Raw genomic sequence first — 23,801 nt, forward strand, 5'->3', positions numbered from 1 at the left:
TGGGACTGGCCATGGTTATCTCTTGTGCTTCTAGCAGGTCTCCCAGCATGCACAGAGAAACCCTTACAGATGACCCAGAATGCAGTGGGTTCACCACTTTGCTGCTCATGGACCTCAGATGGCTACCCAAGGCTGCCCAAATGAGATTCAAATGACTTGTCTACAAGGTGACTTCTGCACCCATCTACTTGAATTCCATCATACAGGCCAATGCTCTTTCTAAACCACTGTGTTCCCCCAATATCATCATCTGGTATTGCCATCCTTACATACAATCAATCAATCAAACTTAATTTGTACGGCGCATTTTATACCAGGAGGTAACACAATGCGCCTCACAGCAGAAAAAAAAACACTTGTAAAGACACACAGATTTTCCTGAGATAAATAAACAGAAAATGATAAACTAACCACACTATATCATCCGAACATGGCTAACTCGTACTTACTGTGAACTTCTTTACATGATCTCTTTGCATTCTGTCTAATTAAATAGATTTAGTACTCAGTGCTTACCCCAAGGTCTGCACTGTACTGTACTGCACTGAGGCTTGAGGGTTGTTTTGGATCAAATGAATAAATATAAATGTAAGTAGATAGTAGACCGTGTAGATAGTGCTCACACACATATACAAAGAATGAGAGAGAGAATGTTGGGGTTTTAAGAAAACAGCCATGGTAGCTGACACCGATCCTGTTTTGATCTCTTTCCGTAATGTTTTGGATCATGAAAACGGCCATGGTAACTGACACTGATCCTGTGTTTGTTCTCTTTCTGTGATGTTTCTGATCATAAACAACACGGCCATTTCACCTTTCCAAGGCCAACAAATTTTAGCTTTTTATGTATATGCTTCATGTTTCTGATGTTCAACTTTCATTTGAGGTTAAGTCCCCACTACAGGTATTTTGTAGATGCCTAGTAGGCCTGTCCTATACCCAGGAAACCTGAACATTACCCTACATAACATGAACATGACCCTTGCCATTTTTCTTTCCTTTTTTTTAAAGATTTACGGCTCAATTGATGGTACACATATTCCCATATTGGCACCTCTTAATGAATACAGAGATTGCTTTAATAGGAAACTTTGACCATCATGGATTCTGCAGACTGTCACAGCAGGGGAAGTTTAACTAAGGTATTTCATGTTTCACCCTAGCCTGGGTTACGGTAAGCAGCGGTTAGCCAGCTTACTCTCACTGGTGATGTTAGCATATATTCGGATACCAAATACAACAACAACAAAAAGGTAATTCCCTTCCGTCTAGTGGTTCTATGGTTTGAGCACACTCCACGCAGCTAATTTTTCCACTGTTGTCCACTCAGAGACTAATGTTCTGTGACTTCCATTGATTTCTGCCCTGACCAATATGGCGGCGCCATAGACATACAAACCAGAGATACATCATCATCGGTTCAGCATGATTTTATACTTTTAACCAATTTTCAAAACGAATTTTATTAAAATGGGAATTTTGTCAATAATGAAACCAGCATTCCAGTTTCATCACAGTTTATTCATATGATTTAGTTTCAAGCAAAAATAAAAAACACATTTTAGAGTGTAGTTAGTGTGCTTGCCCGAAGGGAAGCACAGTATTGTTATCGTCAAGTTTTCTTTATTTCTTTATTTATTTATTTATTCCGTACGTTTTTCTTGCAGCTAACTACTCCTCGCCCGATTGAGCTAGAGACGCCATTCAAACACCAAAACATCCGGCCCGATCCGGTGCAAGCTGCTATGACTTTTCGTGGCGGTACCCCATGCCACTCCTTTTTTATCCCTCTTTTTCATCCCCTTTTTCTCTCATTGACTAACATGGGGAAGGTTGAGCCATTGTGACGTCACGCACTCTAGCCAACTGACATTAGATCAGTTGACATAGGAGAAGCTCTCTTAAATGGCAGAAGTGGTTAGATAGAGAGTGCAAAATATTAAAACGAATGTAGTGGCAACAGTTTCAGGTACAGTTTATACACCCGCTCTAACAGTGTTAACCAGTATGTGAGTAACGTGGGTTTTATTAAGGCATAGCGTGTGTAATGTGTAGCTATTTCATTCCGTTTGTTAACCTTTCCGGCTGTCTGTATACCAGCAGCAGAGCGGAGCATTTCACTCCCCTGCAATCTCGGAATGAAATAGCTACACAATACACACGCTATGCTTTAATAAAATTCACGTTTTACGAGACACCAACAGAGGCACAACCGACAAGTCTTACCATTGAAGATCTTTGACGTTCGGTCTGAAACTTCATCCAGCCATCCAGGTTAATCCAAGTTGTTATGGAGAACGACAGTTGCATCAATCATATTTCATTAAAACTTCACACTTCTTACATTGGACATATCCACCAGCCTAATTAGAATCTGCATTGTCTACTGAGCAGAAAATTCTCCATACAGTAGATTTCCCTTCGTTTAGTATCATTTTAAACTTTCCAGATGACTGTATTGCCCTCGCTCGTCAAGTGATACGTGTCCAGAAACAAGGCTCCTTTGACTGGATAGCCAGAGCTAGCATAACTGCCATTGAAATCCAATGGTAATGCTACCTAGCTAGGTATGCTAATTGTCGGTATCCATCGTTAACTCGTTAATCGTTAACCATCATGTCACTGGCTTTAATTTAAGAATGGCATGTTAGTAGTACATTTAGTAGTACATTTAATATCAGTACACTTGATTCATTACTGCTGATGTGTTACTTATATATGTTACTTATTAGCAGCTAGCTACCTAGCTAGCCACTGTGTTCCGATGTGTTTTCAGTTAGCGTTAGCGGCAAGCTAATAGTTGAGTTGAGCTTCAGTTAAGACGCTGCGTACCGTACTTCATCATCACATTCGATTATTTATTACAAACAAATTCGAATTCAGCTGTAGGCATGAGATCTGTATCTTGGAGACTAATTGCATCCACAATGTAAGTACTGCAAGCTAGACTACTATGCAGTTGACACAACACAGGAGGTCCCTGGGCCTGAGAAGGGAAGGGAATGAGTTTAATGTGGCTATAATATGGAATTTTAAATGTGCCTAAAACTAGACTAAATTGTAATGAGTTTTCGAAAACTAGACTGAAACTAAGAAGGATAACTATGACTAAATGTGACTAAAACTAATATGCATTTTTGTCTTAAGACTGAATCTAAAAATAGCTGCCAAAATGAACACTGAGATAGGGGACCCCTTAATCTGCAATTCATGGTTGCTAGCTCTAATCAGATGTACTACCTAGGCTTATAAGAGAAGACTAACTTTGTATGGCAACGAACACCAATAACTAGAACTAATTTGACAGACTATAAACCAATGTGATACACGTGCTCTCTATCTATACAGTAAAAGTGTTGCTTACGTTTGATACTACACCTACAGACTAACTCTAACTGCATTAAGTCTAACATATAGGCCTATCTTACAATAAACTTTAAGTAAAGCTGGCTATGTAACCGCATTCATTCTAATATTGTTGCAGAGATGTTTCCTTTTACCAAGATAGCAATTTCAACAATTCACTTAGCTCAGTAAGTCAGTATAACGAAAGTCTGAGATACCCTCATATTTCTAAACGTCAGTGGAGCCAAAATATAATGGTTGAGCTTGGTTGCTTGCTAAAATATATTGGAAGAAGGCCCCACTACACTGATTGAGTAGATGTAAATACATGTTAATTCATAGGCACTTGTTCTCTCTGTCACAGAGCAAGCACACTCTCGCAGTTCGTTCACGAAACGCATTCTAGTTACACTTTAAAATCTGTCAAATAATCTATATTATGAAGTAGTAGTAAGTTATTAGTGTGCTTGCCCGAAGGGAAGCACAGTATTGTTATCGTCAAGTTTTCTTTATTTATTTATTTATTCTCCCCGTTTTTATTGCAGCTAACTAATCCTCGCCCGATTGAGATAGAGACGCCATTCAAACACCGAAACGTCCGGCCCGATCCGGTGCAACCTGCTATGACTTTTCGTGGCGGTACTCCTTGCCACTCCTTTTTTATTCCTCTTTTTTCATCACCTTTTTCCCCCATAGACTTGCATGGCAGAGCTCTCTGCCATTATGACATCATAATAGGGTCATTAAACTGGCTTGCAGCTGTGCTGACACCTGCGCCAAATTCAAGGAACCTCGTCTCTCAGTCCCTCTCAATTCAACTTTGAAAAAGAATAAGAGTAACTACAGTTTCTAACCTAGCTACCGTATTTCCACTTGGTTAAGGTAAGTTGAATGGCAGCATTTTCAGTGTACTGACTGAAATTTTAATGGAAACTGATAGTGTTAGCCGTAGCAGCTAACGTCTCCCATCCATGGGAGTATCCACTGGCAGTTTCAGCTAGCCGTAACAGGGGATAATTTTCCTTAATTCAAGTTGTGAAGTAAACCTTTGAAGTAATTCATGAATTTAGTTGTGTGGATATAGTGGGTTAAGGCTTGCATTCCTACTACGGTAACGTTAGCTATCCTAGCTGTGTTAAGCAGCTGTAATATCTGAGTACGGGGCTAAACGTAAGCTACCTAGACCTATACGTTGTAGATATGCAAAAGTAGCTTATACTGAAAGAATGGTTAACTTGTTAGCTCACCAGTTTATTTAGTTGCTAATGTGGTTGGAGAGGACCGATAGTGTGAGTTAACATTAACCCGTGTCCTGGGAGTAATGATTCATGAGAGACCTTGAACCATTAGGTTACCTGAAAAACGTTTGAGGATGTAGCTGGACACAGCGTAGCTGTTGTAGTGTGCTCAGTTTTCGAAAACTAGACTGAAACTAAGAAGGATAACTATGACTAAATGTGACTAAAACTAATATGCACTGAATCTAAAATAGCTGCTGAATCTAAAATAGCTGCCAAAATGAACACTGAGATGTATTCATTTTGGCAGCTATTTTAGATTCAGTCTTAAGACAAAAATGCATATTAGTTTTAGTCACATTTAGTCATAGTTATCCTTCTTAGTTTCAGAAGAGGTTTTTCATGGTTGCTAGCTCTAATCAGATGTACTATAGGCTTATAAGAGAAGACTAACTTTTTATGCCAACGAACACCAATAACTAGAGCTAATTTGACAGACTATAAACCAATGTGATACACGTGCTCTCTAGCTATACAGTAAAAGTGTTGCTTACGTTAGATACTAGACCTACAGTCTAACTCTAACTGCATTAAGTCAAACAAGCTATATCTTACAATAAACTTTAAGTAAAGCTGGCTAAGTAAGATACTACTAATAACAATTAATAAGAGGTCAACCAAAGCGTTGTATGAACAAATGCAGTAATTTGATCAATTTACCAGCTAAATTGCTTTGGAATAACTGAACATGAATGGGGTTAACCGTTGGAAAATACAATGTTTGTAACTATAGGTCGCAAATGAGTATGACATGCTTTGCTTCCGCGTAAAAAAAACCTGCTGTGCTCCTAAATTTCTTTGTGTGCTCCTAAATGTTTTCATTTAGGAGCACATGTGCTCCTTGGGAAAAACCTTAGTGTAGAGCCCTGCAAATACTCTACTTTTTTTCTCTCTCCTTCTTTCTCTCTATCCCTCTCACTCTACTTTCTCTCACACTCCATCTCTCTGCTTCACTTTTTTTTCTCCTTCTTTCAATATTTTCCCTCTTCACTCTCTCTTTACTGTCTTTATCCAGAGCCACTCTTGTTCACTCTTTCCACTCTTCTTTCTTTCTTCCACTCTTCTTTCTTTCTTCCACTCTTCTTTCTTTTCTTCTTTACTTTCTTCACTCTTCTAGGAGACTAGGAGGGGAAGAGACTAATTCCAAGGCACTTGTTCTCTCTATCATGGCCGCAACAGAGCAAGCACACTCTCGCAGTTCGTTCACGAAACACATTCTAGTTAATTATATCACCTAATCATCTTATTCTTAATATTAATCATCAGAAGTAGTTAAATCATGTAAAGATAAGCTGCAACTATATGATAAATTCCCAATAAAAGAATAATTCACATTAAAACAAAATAAATATGCTATTTATTAATACGAAAGTAAATATGAAGAGAAAGTGAAAATAATTTATGTTTTGAACAACAAATTATTGTAAAGTTATTAAGAGGGTCTATGCTCCTGAGGCAACATGTTGATTGGCTGAAATGTTTATGGTGCCGTCTGAGCCACTATACTTGTTCCCAGAGTTCACATGTCATGGACAGCTACAGGACCTTGAGAAGCAATTCCCTGAATTTGACAAAAAGTGTACTGGCATACAACTGCTCCTTTAATACCTCATACCCCTCTTAAATGTCAGGCACTTAAGTCTGGTTAACAAGTGAAGACGTGGTTTTCAATATCTTCTCCTTAATGGGCTACTTGCTTCCATTGTACCTCAAGTCATTAAGTCATCAAGTCCTCAAAGTTATGGATGAAGGCATAACTGCACAACTGCCTTTTGTGTCATGTCTCCCACTGTAGAGAAACGCATGCTTTGCTCACAGACACCCAATTATGAAGCTTTGCTGTGATTCCAGTTGCCTACCAAAAGTCCAAGGCCACTGTGCCATGAAACCACAAACAGAAGCACAATGTGACATTGAGAAGGAAAGTCAGAAAGATAAAAGGCAAATCATCGGTAGGATAGGATGTGATACAGACAGAAATTTAAAACAAATTAAAAGAAATGTAATGATGCTTAACTGTATGATGCACCTCTCTCTTTTGCATAGGCACAAAAATAGTACATTGGGAATGCAAACTGATTCTCACGTTATCAGGCTCACCCACGTGCCCTGACACTGCAGGCAATGAAACTCAGGAGTGTGATAACCCTGCCGCCCACAACAGCTCTTTTGATCTCATGTAACAGCCATGTATTCAGATGCCAAATGTGATACCGTTTAAAGCGGGGCATGGATGCTGTTCCACCACTGATACAGACCCAATAAAAGTGTGGGGAAAATGATGCCTCGGCCAAAACCGGCACTTCCCCTTTCCGCTTGCCAATAAAAAAAATCCATCTCAGATAACCATAGTGCAGCACGTTCTGGCCTTTAAGAATCAGAGGCATCTACCAGAGGGAGTTTTACTAATTTAAGTGCATACATACTGTGCACTACGTACACATACCTCAGCAGAATTATCAGATGTGTGTCAGGTCTGGAGAAGCCAGAAGGTGGTTCAAAAGAAAGCTACTTGGATGTAAATGATAACGTCTGGCTTTAACACTGTAGCCTACCTGTATTCAAATAAAGCCAAAGGTTAAACACCTGGCGTTGAACCCTGACAACGTGTCTGTTATATCTTTTGAGATGTTTCAAGACCAAATTAAACAAACTAACATGGTAGCAAGTTAGACATTCAAACGTAAATCGCACCATGGACCATAAATCGCACCAGGTACAAGGCTATTTCAAACTATAATCAAAACGATGCGATATGGTTTTGTCTTTGTTGTTCAATATGAAATTCTATTTTAAGAAGCATAGCCTAGGCCTTGCCTTTCCTTATGGACACTTTTAACCAGATGCCAAGCCGTAACACTCGAGTTTAAACGGAGTTTTCTGGTCTCAATGAACGCGGGGTGAGTTGAACTGCCTATATCGCTATTAGGCTGCGTGTAATAATTCGAGCTCTAACTATGCTACAAAATGTTTATACGCTAAATTATCCTGGGACTTTAAAAGGATCCGGCTAGAATTCGTTATAAAGCACTTTAGGTTAATAAGTATTTTCAATTATAATTTTAAAAGATAGGCTCTCGACGCGAAACACATGCAGATATGAAGCAGTCATGAGCTGCGGCATAGGCCTAATTTAAGCCTTCGTACACTCTATGATCGTATAGCGTATGAGCAATGTGATCTGAATTAGGACTAGGCTTCATGGTGTGGGCGTGTGTGTGTGTGTGTGTGTGTGTGTGTGTGTGTGTGTGTGTGTGTGTGTGTGTGTGTGTGTGTGTGTGTGTGTGTGTGTGTGTGTGGGCGGGAGGGGGGCCATATGTATGATGTCCGTTGTTGTTATATAGCCAATGTGTGTGTGAGACACATATTTTATACGTTCGGAAAGACACTACAAATCACGGCTTTGCATACTGTTTGTTAAATTCTTGACGCTATGCTTACTGGATACTCATTGCTACGTTCCGTCTCGGCATCTTGCACACAGTTGAATTTAAAAAAGGACCAGTAGCGTACTAGAAGCCTACGTCGAGCACATAGCTACTGATATAGGCTATAGTCTATGATCATACCTTTCTACCCGAGCCGTATTTTGACACAGTCCAGCGGGCGCGCTGCTCCCCATCGGGCCCTGGTTCATCCTCATCTCCAAGCAGCCCCACGGATGCTGAGTCTGAATCCTCCCCTTCTTCTAGATCCTCTCCTTCCTCAACCTCCGACGTTTTGAGGCGCTTAGGGGCCCTCTCATATTCACCGTCTGCATATTCTTCGATCAGTGACATCTCGAAAGCAGACTATTATTTGCCTTCTGTTTCACGACAAATCTTTGCGCTGTGTCTGGATATGCAGTGTGCAGATAGAAGTCACATGTGTTTTCCTTGAGCGCTGTCAACCTATGTCACGAGCGTGGTGCGAGCCGCAATCATTAGACTACCAGCACTGAATGTCATCTAAAAGCACGCCCTCGCGTTTGAGCGTAGCCTACCTTTGACAGCCGGAGCGTGCGTCACCGGTCCTTTCATTGGACATCTTCTGGTCGGCTCCATGAACAATGCGGTCGATTGGTTCAGTGGGTCATGCGAAGTCTTAACCAGTGAAGACTCTTGTCAAGTTTTAAAGGAACACAGAAGTTCGTAAGACGTAACTAAACATGCATCTATCAAACATGTAGAAATCTCAAATAGTTTAAGGTTTGCGTTAAAAAAAAATGGACTCAAGTAGATCATTGAATTTAGCAGCTAGCGGACATGCGCACCTTTTCCTCGATTGAGCTGACATTTTAAATATTGCATTTATTTGCAAGATACGGATAGGCGTCTAACAAAACATCAAAACATCATCGGCGTCTTATAGGCTACTCGTTATTGCAGAACAACACACAAGAACGAACCTTTTAGTGACTTAAACAGAAGGCAGAGGGTGCAGACAGTTTTACACGAGGACACAACACAATAGGTAGAGGTGAGGGCAAATACGCTAACAGCAGAAATCACTACACTCGATTATGCATTGCACACAGACTCAACAAGGATGACGGAAATACACGTTATCATTAAAACAGGCTACAAGCACAAGTAGCGTAGGCTACATTTGGAAAACGAACATTAAGCACAAAATGAAACATTGACATTATCTCCAATCCAGACCCACAACATAACGGAAGCGCACAACCCCCCTGTGCGCGCCACAATATCGTATTTTTTTAACGTAATTGTAGGCTACTCCAAAACTTGGCTATATGAAATGGTTTGCTTGAGTGTATGGAATGAAATTCACAGATATGATCTGTGAGGATCTATTTGAGTTGGTGTGAAAGGAGCCTGTTGGAGGACAATGTTGCAGCTAATATAGCAAAAGGTCCAAATCTTACCTCTCTGTACTGTATATGAGCACATATGTAGAGAGAGACTACGTTGAATTACACAATGCCACTGTCATTTATAGGTTTATTTTTATTTATTTATAATGACCTTTAAAACATGGACTGAGATTCGTCCTCTCTGTCTTTTGCCCCAGGATAGAGTTCCCGACCAGAAAAGAAAAAGTAGACCACTGTGCTGATATAGCATTTGAAAGTGACCATATAAACTTAGTTGGCTACAGGTCTTTTACCAACACAAAGTAGCCTTTAACTACAATGGCTCATGCTGTCATCCGGTTTTTAAACATGTTATTTTCCCGTGAATTACACAGCACATTAAACAAGAAAAGTGTATTTCAAATGATGGTTTCTATAAGAGCCTTTAAGACAAACAACTAATGAGATAATGCCTTAAAAAAGGATAAATTGGTTCTGGATGAGGTAAAACTTGGACTAGACTAAAACAATGGGGAAACAAGAGAACAGGCTGTGACTGTGCAATCTTAAAACCACAGTCCTTCACAGTCCCTATACTACTCCCTAGTAACAAGCAAAACAACAATGGTATAGTCAAACACTGACTTAAAACAGTAACAGTACTTAAAGTTAAAATGTTACTATGAGGTCTGGCACACAGCTGGGCGGGGGCTGTCAGGGCTCGTGGAGGCTTCCCCAATGGCTTGCCAGTTCCTGAATGACACAAGTGGGCTTTTGGGGAAACCCATTGCCAAAGCCTATGAAGGGAAACCCTATGAAACTTTTGATGTTGAGGAGTGATGACATGTTTTAGTAATTGTGTGTCTCAACGCCCATCCTCACCCTGCCTGATCCATCATGACCATTCATAGTGGAGGTTGACGCTTCAGATGGAGGCATTGGAGCCATCTTCTCATAGTGTAAGAACTGAGCCATCTTCTCATAGTGTAAGAACTGAGCCATCTTCTCATAGTGTAAGAACTGAGCCATCTTCTCATAGTGTAAGAACTGAGCCATCTTCTCATAGTGTTAGAACTGTAATACCCATAATGCTTGGCAGGTAATGTTTTAGATATACAAAAAAAGTGAAAAAGAGGTCCTTCGTTGTGAGTTTGAGTAAACAGTCTTCTGCATGCCAGAGTATGGACAATCGCAGACAGGACTACCACAGACGTGACCGAGACAGACCACACTCTCCACACTCTCCACACAGGGGGGAAATGTATAGGGATTACCACCACTACAAATTCTCACCTGATTGTCACTCAAACTACTCAAATGAAGACATGCCACGACCTCACTATGGCAGACCAAGTGGAAACATCAGAAACCGCCGCTACAGCCCAAGTCCAGTACGCAAGCGTGTCTCTTTCCAAGATGACAGGGGTGGTGATCAACATGACCACCATGACCATGGATATCAGGATGACTATCGGCAGGGAAACTTCAACTAGCTGATGCAGTGCGGCATCCACCAGCTAGCCTTCAATTATCCCCTTTTTCTCATTGTGCAATGGTGCCACCTTGTGGCCGACAAAATACACTGAAATATAATTCTGCTGTTACAGACAATGAAAACTGCAACACTTTCACTGCCTACGTCAGGGAATAGTAGAAGCATCTGACATGCATATTATGTTGGACACTGGTTCAAGCATTTCATTTATTAGTGAGAATATAAGAATGTCACTTCCATCATTGAACAGAAGGCCTCTTAAAAAGGACTTTGTTTTATCCAAATCGTTAACAGGGCAACATTTGGTCACACTTGGCGCTGTGAACATTGCACTACGACTAGGCTCACTAAATTTACAGCATGAAGTCCAAGTTATTAGGAATGTTAGTCAGACTATTATACTTGGCTGGGACTTTTTGCAACAACATTTTGCTGTGCTAGATTTAGGCAGAGGTTTGTGTCATCTTCACAATCAAGATCTTCCTCTGCTGAGCACCACAGAAATGACACCAGACAGCTGCTCTGCCCATATTACTGAATGCACCACCATACATCCACACTGTGAAATGCATTGTTCAGTGAAGCTGATGCCTGTTGCTGCTCATCTCTGTACACCTACGGGATATAATGGTCTCTTGGAGCCATACCACACAGACCTGGACGGGGTTGCAGTAGCACGCACACTTGCAAGAGCTGACAATGGTTTTGCAGTTGTGCGTGTCATGAACCCTACAAACACCCCCATTGTGCTACAACCAGGTATGCAGCTAGGGCAGTTCACCCCTGTAACGGACAATGAAATCAGTACAGCTGCTCCCACAGTTTGTCAGGTATCAGCCCCCCCCTACCAACATCTCCGCAGTCTTTGCCATTGGACGTGAAGTGTGGCAGTCTTACAGATTCTCAGTTTTCTGAACTTAAATCTATGTTACTGTCATACACTGATGTGTTCAGCAAGACTCCAAATGATTTTGGAAGAACTCATTTAGTCAAACACAAAATCAATACAACCTCAGACTCACCAATCAGAAAGCGTGCCTATGGCACCTCTCCACACATGCGGTCTGTGATCCAGTCACAAGTGGAAGACATGCTGGCACAAGACATAATCTAAGTGAGTCATAGCCCATGGGCTGTGCCCATGGTTATGGTGCGGAAAAAAGATAGAGATTGGCGTTTCTGTATTGATTACAGGGCACTAAATTCAGTCACTGTCAAAGACGCGCACCCTTTGCCCAGAACCGATGACACACTAGATGCACTCGGTGGCTATGCTGTGTTCAGCACCATGGACTTGTCATCAGGCTATTGGCAGGTCCAACTTGACGAACAAGACCAAGAAAAAACGGCGTTTACTACTGGCTGCTCTCTCTATCACTTCAAAGTCATGGTATTAGTCAATTCACCCCCAACATTTCAACATCTTATGCAGCTTGTAATACAGGGACTGTCTTGGAAAGCATGCTTAGTGTACCTTGACGATGTAATTGTGTACAGTAAGACCTTCTCTGCTCATCTGCTGCATTTGAAGGAGGTGTTTGAACGTCTCAAAGCTGCAAACCTTAAATTGAAACCGTCAAAGCGTGACTGTGCAATCTCAGGTGACATTCTTAGGACATGTTGTATCTGCTTCAGGTGTGCAAACAGACCCAAAGAATATTGACAAAGTGAGGGATTGGCCAACACCTGAGAATCCTACTGAGGTTAGGGCATTCTTGGGACTCTTTTCTTATTACAGAAGTTTTATACATCAGTTTACCAAGATTTCACAACCTCTACATGCCCTTACTCAGAAAGGAAAAACTTTTTCATGGACTGATGTGGAACAAGTAGCATTTGACACTCTTCGCCATGCCCTCACACATACTCCCATTCTGGCATATCCAGATTTCTCTAAAGAATTCTTGCTTTTCACTGATGCCTCTAACATCTCTATTGGATGTGTGCTCTCACAACTAAATGATAGCAGCAGGGAACATGTCATTGCCTATGGTAGCCATACCCTCACATCAACTGATCAGGAACTGTGGGCCATTGTGTGGTCCATACACCATTGCCACCAGTACCTCACGGGTCATCCATTCCGAATCATTACAGACCACAAACCTCTCCTAGGATTGAGAAAGATGGCCTTGGATGGTGATCCGACTGGGCGCAGGGCGAGATGGGCACTGGAAATCGACCCATATAACTGGACAATTGTACACATAAACAAGGTTTTAAACACTGCAATGCTGACTCCCTATCACGGCGTCCATGAATGACCGAAGACAGTATGCCTAAGTGAGAGGGAGGAGCTCCTCTGCTCAACATTCTTGACAGGAGGGAAATGGGTATATAAGGGAGACCGTATCTGTGAATTCTGTGTCGGTTCAACCACAGAGTGTCAGTTCTACGAGTACGTCACTAGAACGTGCTGCATTGACTTTATCAGTACAGCCTGTTGCGGCTGACCCTGTGCCCAGTGACCCACTCTGTTATGACATAGACAGAAACACTCTTCAGGATGCCCAAAAGGAAGATCCTATCCTGAAAACCGTCAGTGAATGGGTCTTGAATGACACTAGACCACCCTTTTCACATCTGAAGGGCGAGCGGTCTGAGCTGCGCCTCTACTGGAGGGTTTCCCAGAATTGCCATTGTGGATTCCATCTTGTGTCGTAGGGTCCGGCCCCCACCAGGTGACCCTGTATGTCAAGTGGTGGTCCCAAATAGGTTGCAGAATGAAGTTTTTAAGATGTTACATGGACATTCACTATCGGGACATTTTGGCAGTAAAAGAGCACTACAGAATGCAATGACTCAGTGTTATTGGCCCCATATGAGCACAGACATCACCCAGTGGTGTCTCCAGTGTACTGCTTGTGAGGCATATGTTCACATATAGTATAGGCCTACAACATGTAATTATGAGTGTGCCTAATTACCTGATTAGATTTCTTTAAGTTTTATTTGTTTTATCCGTATTTGTCTTAAAGTGAACTGACTAACTGTCTGGACAAAGTGGAAATACCTGTAGATTAGGATGGTTATAGGTACACTGTGGTAGGGCCCAGCCTGGATAGCGAAGCTATATGGCAGAAAACAGTATAACTGCATTTATGTGGGATGTTTTTTGTGTGTGTGTGTGCGTTTTCCTCCACAGGCTCCACTTGTTACTCTTATGTCAGTAATGTTAATAATTAATGTGGATCAGTTAAAACGAGGACGTTTTATTTTTTGGAGGGGGTGGGTAGTGTAAGAACTGTAATACCCATAATGCTTGGCAGGTAATGTTCTAGATATACAAGAAAGTGAAAAAGAGGTCCTTCGTTGTGAGTTTGAGTAAACAGTCTTCTCAGTTCGAACTCTGTGTCCGTGATTATTTATAATTATACTACACCAAGAACCTATTCCCAAAGAGATTAAGGTTTACAATAGCATTCTGTTGATGGAAAATTGCACCTTTGTGCCTTCTATTCATGCTGCTGGACCTCCACCCAGACCAGATATGACATCAAGACAGTGGGTTGCTAGCAGCCAAGCTGGCTTAGGAAGAATGATGACTAGAGGGGGCCAAACATTCATATTGGGATTAGGCGAACCACGAAATCTGACATACCTTCAACAAGCAAAGCCTTTGAACCATCGATAGGCTTGGTAGGCCTTTTTCTTTAAGGGGTAGGCCTTTCCTCTTTTTACGGTTAAGAGGACACTTCTGGTGGAAATCAGCTCTACATTGTACAAAGAATACTTACTCAGTCTCGTCCTAATACCAACGAGGCCAGAGAAGAAGTGAAGGGAGCGAGGAGTTTATGTGCAGGCAATCAGGGGATTGGGAAGGTGACTTGAGACAGATGTGTTGAATCAGGAGGGGGCGTGGCAGGAGCATGCCTCAGCTCTGGCGTGACACACTACCCGGGGAAGAAAACTTTCCTGTGCACAGACACATTTGTCTGCAGCTAGCTTCAGGCCATAATCTATACACCTGTACAGGACCATCCAGTCTCTCATCATGCTTTTCAAAGTAGCGGGAGAAAACAATGATGCCATCTCAGACGACAGGAGGTTTCTACCTTTTAAAGTTAAGTGTTAATTGGTAATGCCGCTATACAAATAAATAAAACTAAATGAACCGTGAGATTGCAACTTTCTAAAGATAATGAACATCCAATTTAGGAGCTGATGGGTTTCACGGGTCTACTAATTGAATCAAGTATTGTATTGTAATCATTTCTTTGATAAATTCACACTCACACATTAAGCACACTATGCATCATCACATAAAGCACTCCAAGAGCACAAGCTCTGTTTACAAAGATATCACTAAACAATTGTGTTGGTATCTCAATTTTATTGTGTGTATATGAAACACAAAGAAAAAAAGTGTGATTGCAAGTTTCTCTACAACACACATACACAAATTGAAAACTACATGGCTGACAAAACTGACCACAGAAAAAGCAGTTTGATGAACAAAACTTGCATAATCCTAAATTAAAATGAAGCACACAAGGGGTACTTATCTAAATCTAAGGTAATCCTACCTCAAAAGATTACACACAGCAGTGGCATTGTGCTGCTAAATCTGTGTATTCAACTAGCCTATTCTAATCAGATTAATTTATTCAGGGGCATACTTCAAACTGCAACACTTAATAGCCCACATCTTCTAATCAGCTCTCTTAGGACTGTCCTTCCCACCTGCACTCCTGGAGCGAGAGCGGCTGGAAGACAAACAAAAAGACGAGGATTTAACAGGTTAATGTTGAGGCACTGTGAGGGACACTGGAATTGGGACATTTCCAGACTTTTGAACAGAACTGTTGGCAAGTTAGGATCCTTTGGGGTCCTTGGGAGGTGAATCAACCAAATCATCAAATGATTCAATCCCAATTCAGTTTGATTTACATAGTGTCAAAAAAATACAATGTGGACAGTATACCCACAGAACACAAAGGAAACTATCAATCATATTCAATCTTATATAGCGCTTCTCTAAGTACTCGAGTCCAGAGTCCAGTAATCATTCAGACACAGCCATACCGGTGGTGGTAAACTACATCAGTAGCCACAGTTGCCCTGGGGCAGACTGACAGAAAAGTAAAAAATAACATTGGTTTTAAAGTAAGTGATATTAATTCTATTAAAATTGAATGGTAACTTGATATGCTAATGATACACATTTGCTTACATAAAATATTTCTCCAAAACATGGGTGCCACAATTATTGGCACCCCTAGAAAATCCTATAATTAAAATCTAACTGAAGTATATTACCAGTCATGTTTTACATTTTTGAGTTCACCTGTTTCATTAGGAACTCTTGAGTGGTCAACCATGGCTTCCTGCTTCACTGAGGTATAAATATGAGGTGACACATGCCAAATACCCTTAGTCATTCATCAAGATGGGAAAGACAAAATAACTCAGTGTCAAAGAGCGACAAAAAGTTGTTGAGCTGCTGAAATTCGGATTTAGGGAAATAAGAAAATATCTAAGCAGTTGGAAATACCCACTTCCACAATCAGGGCAATAGTTAAGAAGTTAAAAGCGACAGGAGATGTCAGGAATCAGCCTGGAAGAGGACCTATCTGTAAATTAACCCCACACACCGTGAGGAGGATGGTTCGACTGGTAAAAAAATCTCCAAGGATCACAGCTGGATAATTGCAGAGGTTAGTTAAGTCCTGGGGTCAGAAAGTCTCCAAACTACCATCAGACTGCACCTACATCACCACAAATTGTTTTTGAGGGTTATCAGAAAAAACCCTCTGCTGTCAATCAACAGCAAACTAAAGTGCCTACAGTTTGCCAAATGTAAGTCAGACTTTTATATTAGAGTTATATGGTCAGATGAGACCAAAATAAGGCTTCTTGGCAACAACCATCAAAAGGTGGGTTTGGCGTAGACAGAAAGATAGCCATACAGAAGAGCACCCCATACCCACATTGAAGTATGGTGGTGGGTCTCTGATGTTGTTGGGCTGTTTTTCTTCCAAAGGCCCTGGACATCTTGTTAGGATACATGGCATCATGTACTCCATCACCAGCAGATATTGAATAAAAACCTAACAGCCCCCCTCTAGGAAGCTTAAAATGGGCCGTGGTTGGACCTCCCAGCAGGACAATGATCCAAAGCACACGTCAAAATCAACACAAAAATGGTTCACCGACAGCAGAATAAAGGTTTTGCCATGGCCAGCACAGTCCCCAGACCTAAACCCCATAGAAAATCTGTGTGAAGAGCTGAAGCTGAATCTGCAAATGTGTTGACCTCAGAATCTGAAGGATCTGCAGAGATACTGTATGTAGGAATGGTCTCAGGTCTGTGCCATGTGTTCACCAACCTTATCACGCATTATAGGAGAAGACTTGGAGCCGTTATCTTAGCAAAGGGAGGCTGCTCAAAACATTAAATTAAGGGGTGCCAATAATTGTGGCACACCTGTTTAGGAGAATAGTATTTATTTAATGAAAAAATATATTTCTTTCAATAATTTTATTTCAATGAAAAGGTAAGATTTTTGTAAATATTTTGAGTGAAAGACCAAGAGGATAAACAGCAAACAAATATTTTTTCATAGCCTGGTGTGGGCACATTCACTAAGGGTGCCAATAATTGCGGAGGGCACTGTATATAGTCAAAAAGCTGAATTAAAAAAATATATACCTGCTTCTGGAATGAGAGCTGGACCGTGATCGGGATCCTCCCCTAGACCTGGGTCTGGATCCTGCTCTTGACCTGGGTCGGGATCCTCCCCTAGACCTGGGTCTGGATCCTCCTCTAGACCTGGGTCTGGATCCTGCTCTTGACCTGGGTCGGGATCCTCCTCTAGACCTGGGTCGGGATCCTCCCCTAGACCTGGGTGACAGAGTGATAAAAGTACATGTAAGTTTACCTATAATCTAACCTCAACAAGGCTACAGTTGTATGCAAAAAGTAGTTATTTTTTAAAGAGAAAAGCAGTGAATACACCACTACAGCAAACAGATGCTTACAATGAGCATGTGTGAACTTTACAAATGAGCACTGTTACTTTATATATTTCACAAATTTGACACGTAGGAAAAACCAAGTACACTAAGTACAAAAACACCATTCCACTGTTGACATTTTGGTAGGGCATACTTAAGGCTTGTGGCAGGGGAAGAATTGACAATAGGAATGGTCAGCTCATTATAATTCTAAACACTGAGAAAGGCTTGGATTCTATAAACATCATGGTAACACCAAACAGACAAATGCTCCTTTTAAGGAAATGAAAAGGGATTTGATGCCTACAAAGCAGTTTTAAAGCACTTTAAGCTTGCCATTTCAACTTCAGGAAAGTTATGTAAGTAAGTATGGTGGTCAGGTTTTGGTACTCAACTATAGCTTTCCATGAAGCAACATAAATAATGCCACTAGCTTATCTTGACACTAACATTTGTCAGTTAAAGACTTGACTACTGCAATGCCGCCAACTGAAACATATAACTATTACCGATGTAATTTCCACAGGGGTGCCCAAACGTTTGCAGCCAATGGTGTTCATTAGCTCTAGTCTGTCCAGAGATGTGGAGAAAAGCGGTGCTGCAGAAGAACATACCTGGACCTTTTAGGTGAGGGATATCTGGAGCGCCTGGGGGAGGCATTGCCTGAACGACGCTGGGAGAAAGACCTGGACCTGAAACACACAAACAATCATTTTCAGCTCATCCACACAAGCACGTTACCTGGAGTATCTCCACTTTAAAAAATGAAAATGGTTGCACCTTAAATACATTTGGTTGCAGAATGTGACTAATCACTCACAGTCTGGAGCCCTGAAATTGCTGTGTCCTATCTTATGGTCACAAAATTCCCATCGAGCTCTTATTTTGTAAAGCACCATTACTGCATGCCAAATCTCAAGCAGGCTTTGTTACTGATGCATTGTTGTTTTTTTAGAAACCGCTCCATCTACAAACTAGATGTGCTTTTACTTGGCCACCTTTACACATTCCAAATTTTCAATGAACCTTTTACACCTGCTGAAAAGGTGGAAACATGCACACTTTGACGTGCTCTGCGCATTTACCTTGGACCCTGATGACTAGATTATGTTGTGAGTCTTTTATCAAGACACAAATGAGTCAGCAGGTCATCTTATGTCTTGCACAGAAGTTGTATTTTACTCACCTTCCACCACTTCGACTGCGGCTTCTTGAGTTGGAACCTCCGGAGTACCTCCTGCCACGGGAGCGTGAGCGAGATCGGGACCTAAGCATGTCCGTCCAAAGAGAGGGGAGAGAACAACGATCAGACCACACCCAGCACAAAAACCTCCACCAGACACACACTGGCTCAACCTGCCCCTCTCTGCTCAAACTCAAATCTTATCCTGACCGCATCAACTCCCCTCACACATAGAACTGCCACTGCTCTCAGAAGAGAGGACTTTACTCATATAGTAAGAGCATTCACAGCAACCAAGGATAACTTTCTGGGCTAAATGTCTAACTGCTTAAAACACTAATTAAAACTACAAAGAGAAGTAACCTTGACAAAATATTTATATCTGACTTTAGAAATGAAGTAAGGATTAAGAAAAGAAGATACATTAATTGGTATTTGAAATAAAACCTTGCAAGTTTGCAGGGGAGCCCTTCTTTGCGCCAAAGGTGATCTAGCCGTTCTAGACGTATCTATCAGCCGAACCTCGGGCATCTAGTCGTGATCTTCTGAATTCTAACGATGATCAAACTGACAGCCAAATTGCTTGATTGAGACTTGATAGAGGTGCATGGCGATTTGTCTAGGTGACGATAGGACTGCAGTCCACCAGGTCTTGCAGCTCTGCTTACAAAACCGTAGGGGGCCCAAATTGACAACCAAAATTTACTGGGGCTGAAGAGCTGGTCTGGTGCGGTGCAGGGCGCTTTCTGAACGGGTAAGGTGCCACTATCAGTAGCAGGCTCCTCAGAGGAGGGAGTCAAGCTGAACAGAGCTCTGGTCATAGGGACAACCGATAGTCTGGAATTTGCTAGATGCCTCGTAATCGTAAAGGATCGCGACATTCTGAATCAAACGATGACCTGAAAGGTTTTGGACCATGGTGAATCATTCAAAAATGTCAGTTGCATAGTAAAACATTTCAGTAGCACATTTTTGCAACAAAAAAAAAAAACTTAAAGTAGGGGAAGAGCAGATAAGAAAGAGAGGAACAATACCAAGAAAGAAAAAAAAAACATTCTTTTCATCATTAGTAACAACATCTGGTGAGTTCAAAATAAAACTGGGACTTTGCATCAGACTCACTCAGACAAGATTATACTAACAATCCAGGATTTTGACGGGATTACCTGCTTCGACGCCGACGGCCGTGACGTTGACAATCATAGGCATAGTGCCCCTTCTCACCACACTCATAGCAACGGTCAGCTGGATCGAAGGCCCGACGGGTGGGTGGCCGATCATAGCGCGACCTGCGTGGCATTCCAGTGGACAGCTCCACACGCACTCTAGATCCACAGAGTACCCTGACAGGAAGCACACCAGAAGGAATTCATATCAACAACTTTAGCATTTCGCATAAAGTACTTTACAGCAGACACAATTGCATGAAAGAATAACAATATTTTTAAAAAGTACAATAAATACATTTATGGTTGTGGTTATAGTTTTTTTTTATACTTTTGTCCAAACCGAATTCATCATCCTTTATGCCTATGTACATAAGGACATACAATTGTCAAGGGAAGATCAAGTTCCTGTTCGACAGATATGACTGTAACCAAGTCACTGTTGCAGTGTAATAAGTTATATAAGTACAGTACTGTATTAAATAGGGAACTTCGACGTAGCAGCATGAGAACTGAGCATTCACAGGATTACTATATGTGTGTGAGGGTTGCCAAGGGAACATGATCTAATTACTTCACAGTATTGCTATATGTGTATGTGTGTGAGGGTTGCCAAGGGGACATGATGCACCATCCACTTACTTGCCATCCAGGCTGCGGACAGCATCTTCAGCATCCCGGGTGTCTTCAAACTCCACAAAGGCAAACCCTGGGGGGTTCCTGGCAATCCACACCGTTCTCAATGGTCCATAATATCCAAACGCTCGCTCTAACTCCCCTTTTCCTGCTCCCGTGCCCAGGTTACCCACATAGACCTTAGTCTCTGTAAGAAACACAAACAATAGTTAATGCAACTTTTCTGTTAATGCCACTCACATACATTACATTAAGTAATTTAGCAGACGCTTTTATCCAAAGCAACGTACAAGCTACGAGCAATAGAGCCTTAGGGTAACAATAAACACAACTGTACATTAGGAATGACAAGTGAAGGTATGGAATGACTGTAGGTGGGAGATCAGTACTAGCATTAGAGGAAAGATAAGGAGAGGCAGAGGAAGTGCAAGTTAGGAAAGTAGGTGCTCTTTGAAGAATTGGGTCTTCAAGGGCTTCTAGACGGAGGCTGGTGTCTGGGAGTTTTATTTCCTATTAAATTCTAACCTGGAAGAAAATCAACAACCCCCTGGCACTAGTAAAAATATAAACTCTAAGTAAAAGAAAGTAAGAAATCAGTTAAATAAATACATCATCAAGTTATTTATTTCACTCAAGTTATTTTCATCTCTGACAAGAATGAAACCAACGCTCAAGGATTGACATATTTGACGATATCGGAGGGCGAGAAAACGCACGCACGCACGCACTCCCACTCAACAATACAAACAAGGAAATAAGCCCAACAAAGGGCGGGCTCGCTACAATACGATTCAGACTATGAAAAAATAGTAATATAAGGTCAAAGTACATCAGAGGCAATTTACAGGTTTGACGACAGATTTTGCCGCGGGAATCTATATTGATTTCAGAGTTTGTGAATGCACGTTTTTAAGAAATGTCGAAAGTTCCTACGTTCCTACTCCTACGGAGTTTAGCGGCGTCTTGAACACAGCCATAAGACAACTTCACACAAGCAATAGCATTATTTTCTTAAAAAGATAACAAATAAATATGGATATTCATATCCCAACATATTTGTGTGAGTAAATCGGCGTTTCAGCTCAGCTTTAACGTGGTCGTGATTTCCTGTATTTAACCGGAACAGACCAAATGTGTGTGTTAGCTAACATAGCTAGCTAACGCAATGCATGTATTACTTCACCATTTTACAAACTGCATGTAGCTTAGCTACGGTGAAACATAGATAGAAGATATTCAAGTAATTACAAGAGCATGCTAGCTATAGTTAGCATACTTCCGAAGCCATCCACACTCCGCCGCCATAACACATTCGCACTCTATACGAGACTATACGACGTATTTGTTTGTTTTAAAGGTAAAGTTACTTGGCATGGCGAATTCCTATTTTAAAAAGGCATACTTAACAACGCAGTATATTACATAGTTTCATATTTCAGTAAGGTACATGCTGAGAGTTAAGAATGAACTTACCACCACCCCGGTCGTATCTTGACATGGCGCAACTTAATGTAATTTCACAAGATCATTAGCTAGATAGCGTAACTTAACATTAATAGAGAATATCTTCAAAACCGACTATTCTTTTTTCAACTTCCTCATGGACGAACGTTATTCCATTACACCAACGATATTTAACAATACTCAAGACTGCACATGCGCCAATGTACTGGTCTTCTTCTCCTTCTTCTTCTTTATGTTTAGCAGCGATTGGCTACCACTTGGAGCAGTGTCGCCCCCAACCGAAATGTAAGGAGGCGGAACTGTTGGCATTTAACAAAGCCTTCCCACAAACCGAGAATCGAATGCAATGGCCCAAAGCATTACTATGCATACACATGAAAGTCATGTAAAATGAACAAATAGTTATTTTTAAGTATTTGTGGTCAGTATTATTTGTGATTACATTTAAACTCTTCAAGTATAAATCAGGAATTATTATTTTCATAGTAATACAAGGACTTTGGCAGTGCCTATAATAAAATATAATAGAATACAATATAACATAATATAAGGCCGAATATAAATCATCTGATCTGAGTTTATCTGGCTAGTGTAAGCCATTTCAACATGAAAATGTGTCATTTAAAATTGACAGAGTGGAAAATCTGTGAAATAACAACATTAAAATTAGGCTTATGTTATATTTCATGGAAATCTTCGCCTACAAGCCGAAAACATGATATCAGAGTTCCCTACACACTGCTGGCTCCATCTCAATCATAGGCTCCTACCCATAGACATGTATAGGCATGTATATGTATGTATATCTATACATGTCTATGCTCCTACCAAACCAAATCATGACTCTACCAATACCACAGGGACATTACCAAGATGGCCGCTGAGTGGCGATACTTGCCTGTAAGCTTTGACTGTTTCTTTCAGATGCATGGTTGGTGTACTCATGGGGTGTTGTAGTCATGCATTTGAAAGAAAGCTTAGCAGGCAAGTCTCGCCACTCAGCAGCCATCTTTGTAATATCCCTGAGTAGGTATTTCAAGCTTACAAGACATAATTACTTCAGTTTGCTATTGTGGTTGAAAACAACTGAAGGAGCATTGCCAGAGATAGGCCTATTTTTATGTCATATAGGCTATTTAGTTTAAATAACTTTTCCGTACATGTTCAGTACATTTTCAAACAGCGAAGGAAACTCCTTGCAGTTCATTTTGATCAAAATCTGTTGAAATAAAAGTGATTGTGATATCACACATGGCTTTGACCTAAAAGTAAACATTTATCCCACTATGTAGAAAAAAAAACAATCTGTACATTGTGTATGGCTATTTGACCAAAAATTGTGTGATATACATCATGCTTATCATGTGTGAAAAGGTGTGCTTGTGAATATGAAGCTGTTTCACCTATGATCTTCATGGGACGTCTAGCTAGGCTAGCAGCAGTGATCTTCATGGGACTTTCA

At 41.1% G+C, this 23,801-nt stretch overlaps 2 protein-coding genes across 2 annotated transcripts in view; both read right to left on the reverse strand.

Moving 5' to 3' along the window:
• The window catches only part of hnrnpll (heterogeneous nuclear ribonucleoprotein L like), a gene marked incomplete at its 5' end in the record, with an annotated part of 34,763 nt that extends 26,341 nt beyond the window's left edge, over positions 1–8,422 (reverse strand). Inside the window, one exon of the mRNA XM_080856575.1 lies at positions 8,213–8,422. Coding sequence (XP_080712701.1) covers positions 8,213–8,422 — 210 coding nt within the window. The remainder of the gene's footprint in view (positions 1–8,212) is intronic.
• A 6,842-nt stretch (positions 8,423–15,264) lies between these two features.
• Positions 15,265–23,801, reverse strand: part of sos1 (son of sevenless homolog 1) — a 47,547-nt gene continuing 39,010 nt past the window's right edge. The window contains exons 21-26 of the mRNA XM_080856208.1: positions 20,882–21,062; positions 20,240–20,416; positions 19,077–19,157; positions 18,505–18,582; positions 17,586–17,777; positions 15,265–15,639 (exon numbers count right to left, since the gene is read on the reverse strand). Of these exons, the coding sequence (XP_080712334.1) occupies positions 15,585–15,639; positions 17,586–17,777; positions 18,505–18,582; positions 19,077–19,157; positions 20,240–20,416; positions 20,882–21,062 (764 nt within the window). The 3' untranslated portion in view covers positions 15,265–15,584. The remainder of the gene's footprint in view (positions 15,640–17,585; positions 17,778–18,504; positions 18,583–19,076; positions 19,158–20,239; positions 20,417–20,881; positions 21,063–23,801) is intronic.

Source organism: Sprattus sprattus (assembly GCF_963457725.1).
Source record: "Sprattus sprattus genome assembly, chromosome: 1".
Classification (NCBI taxonomy): Eukaryota; Metazoa; Chordata; class Actinopteri; order Clupeiformes; family Clupeidae; genus Sprattus; species Sprattus sprattus.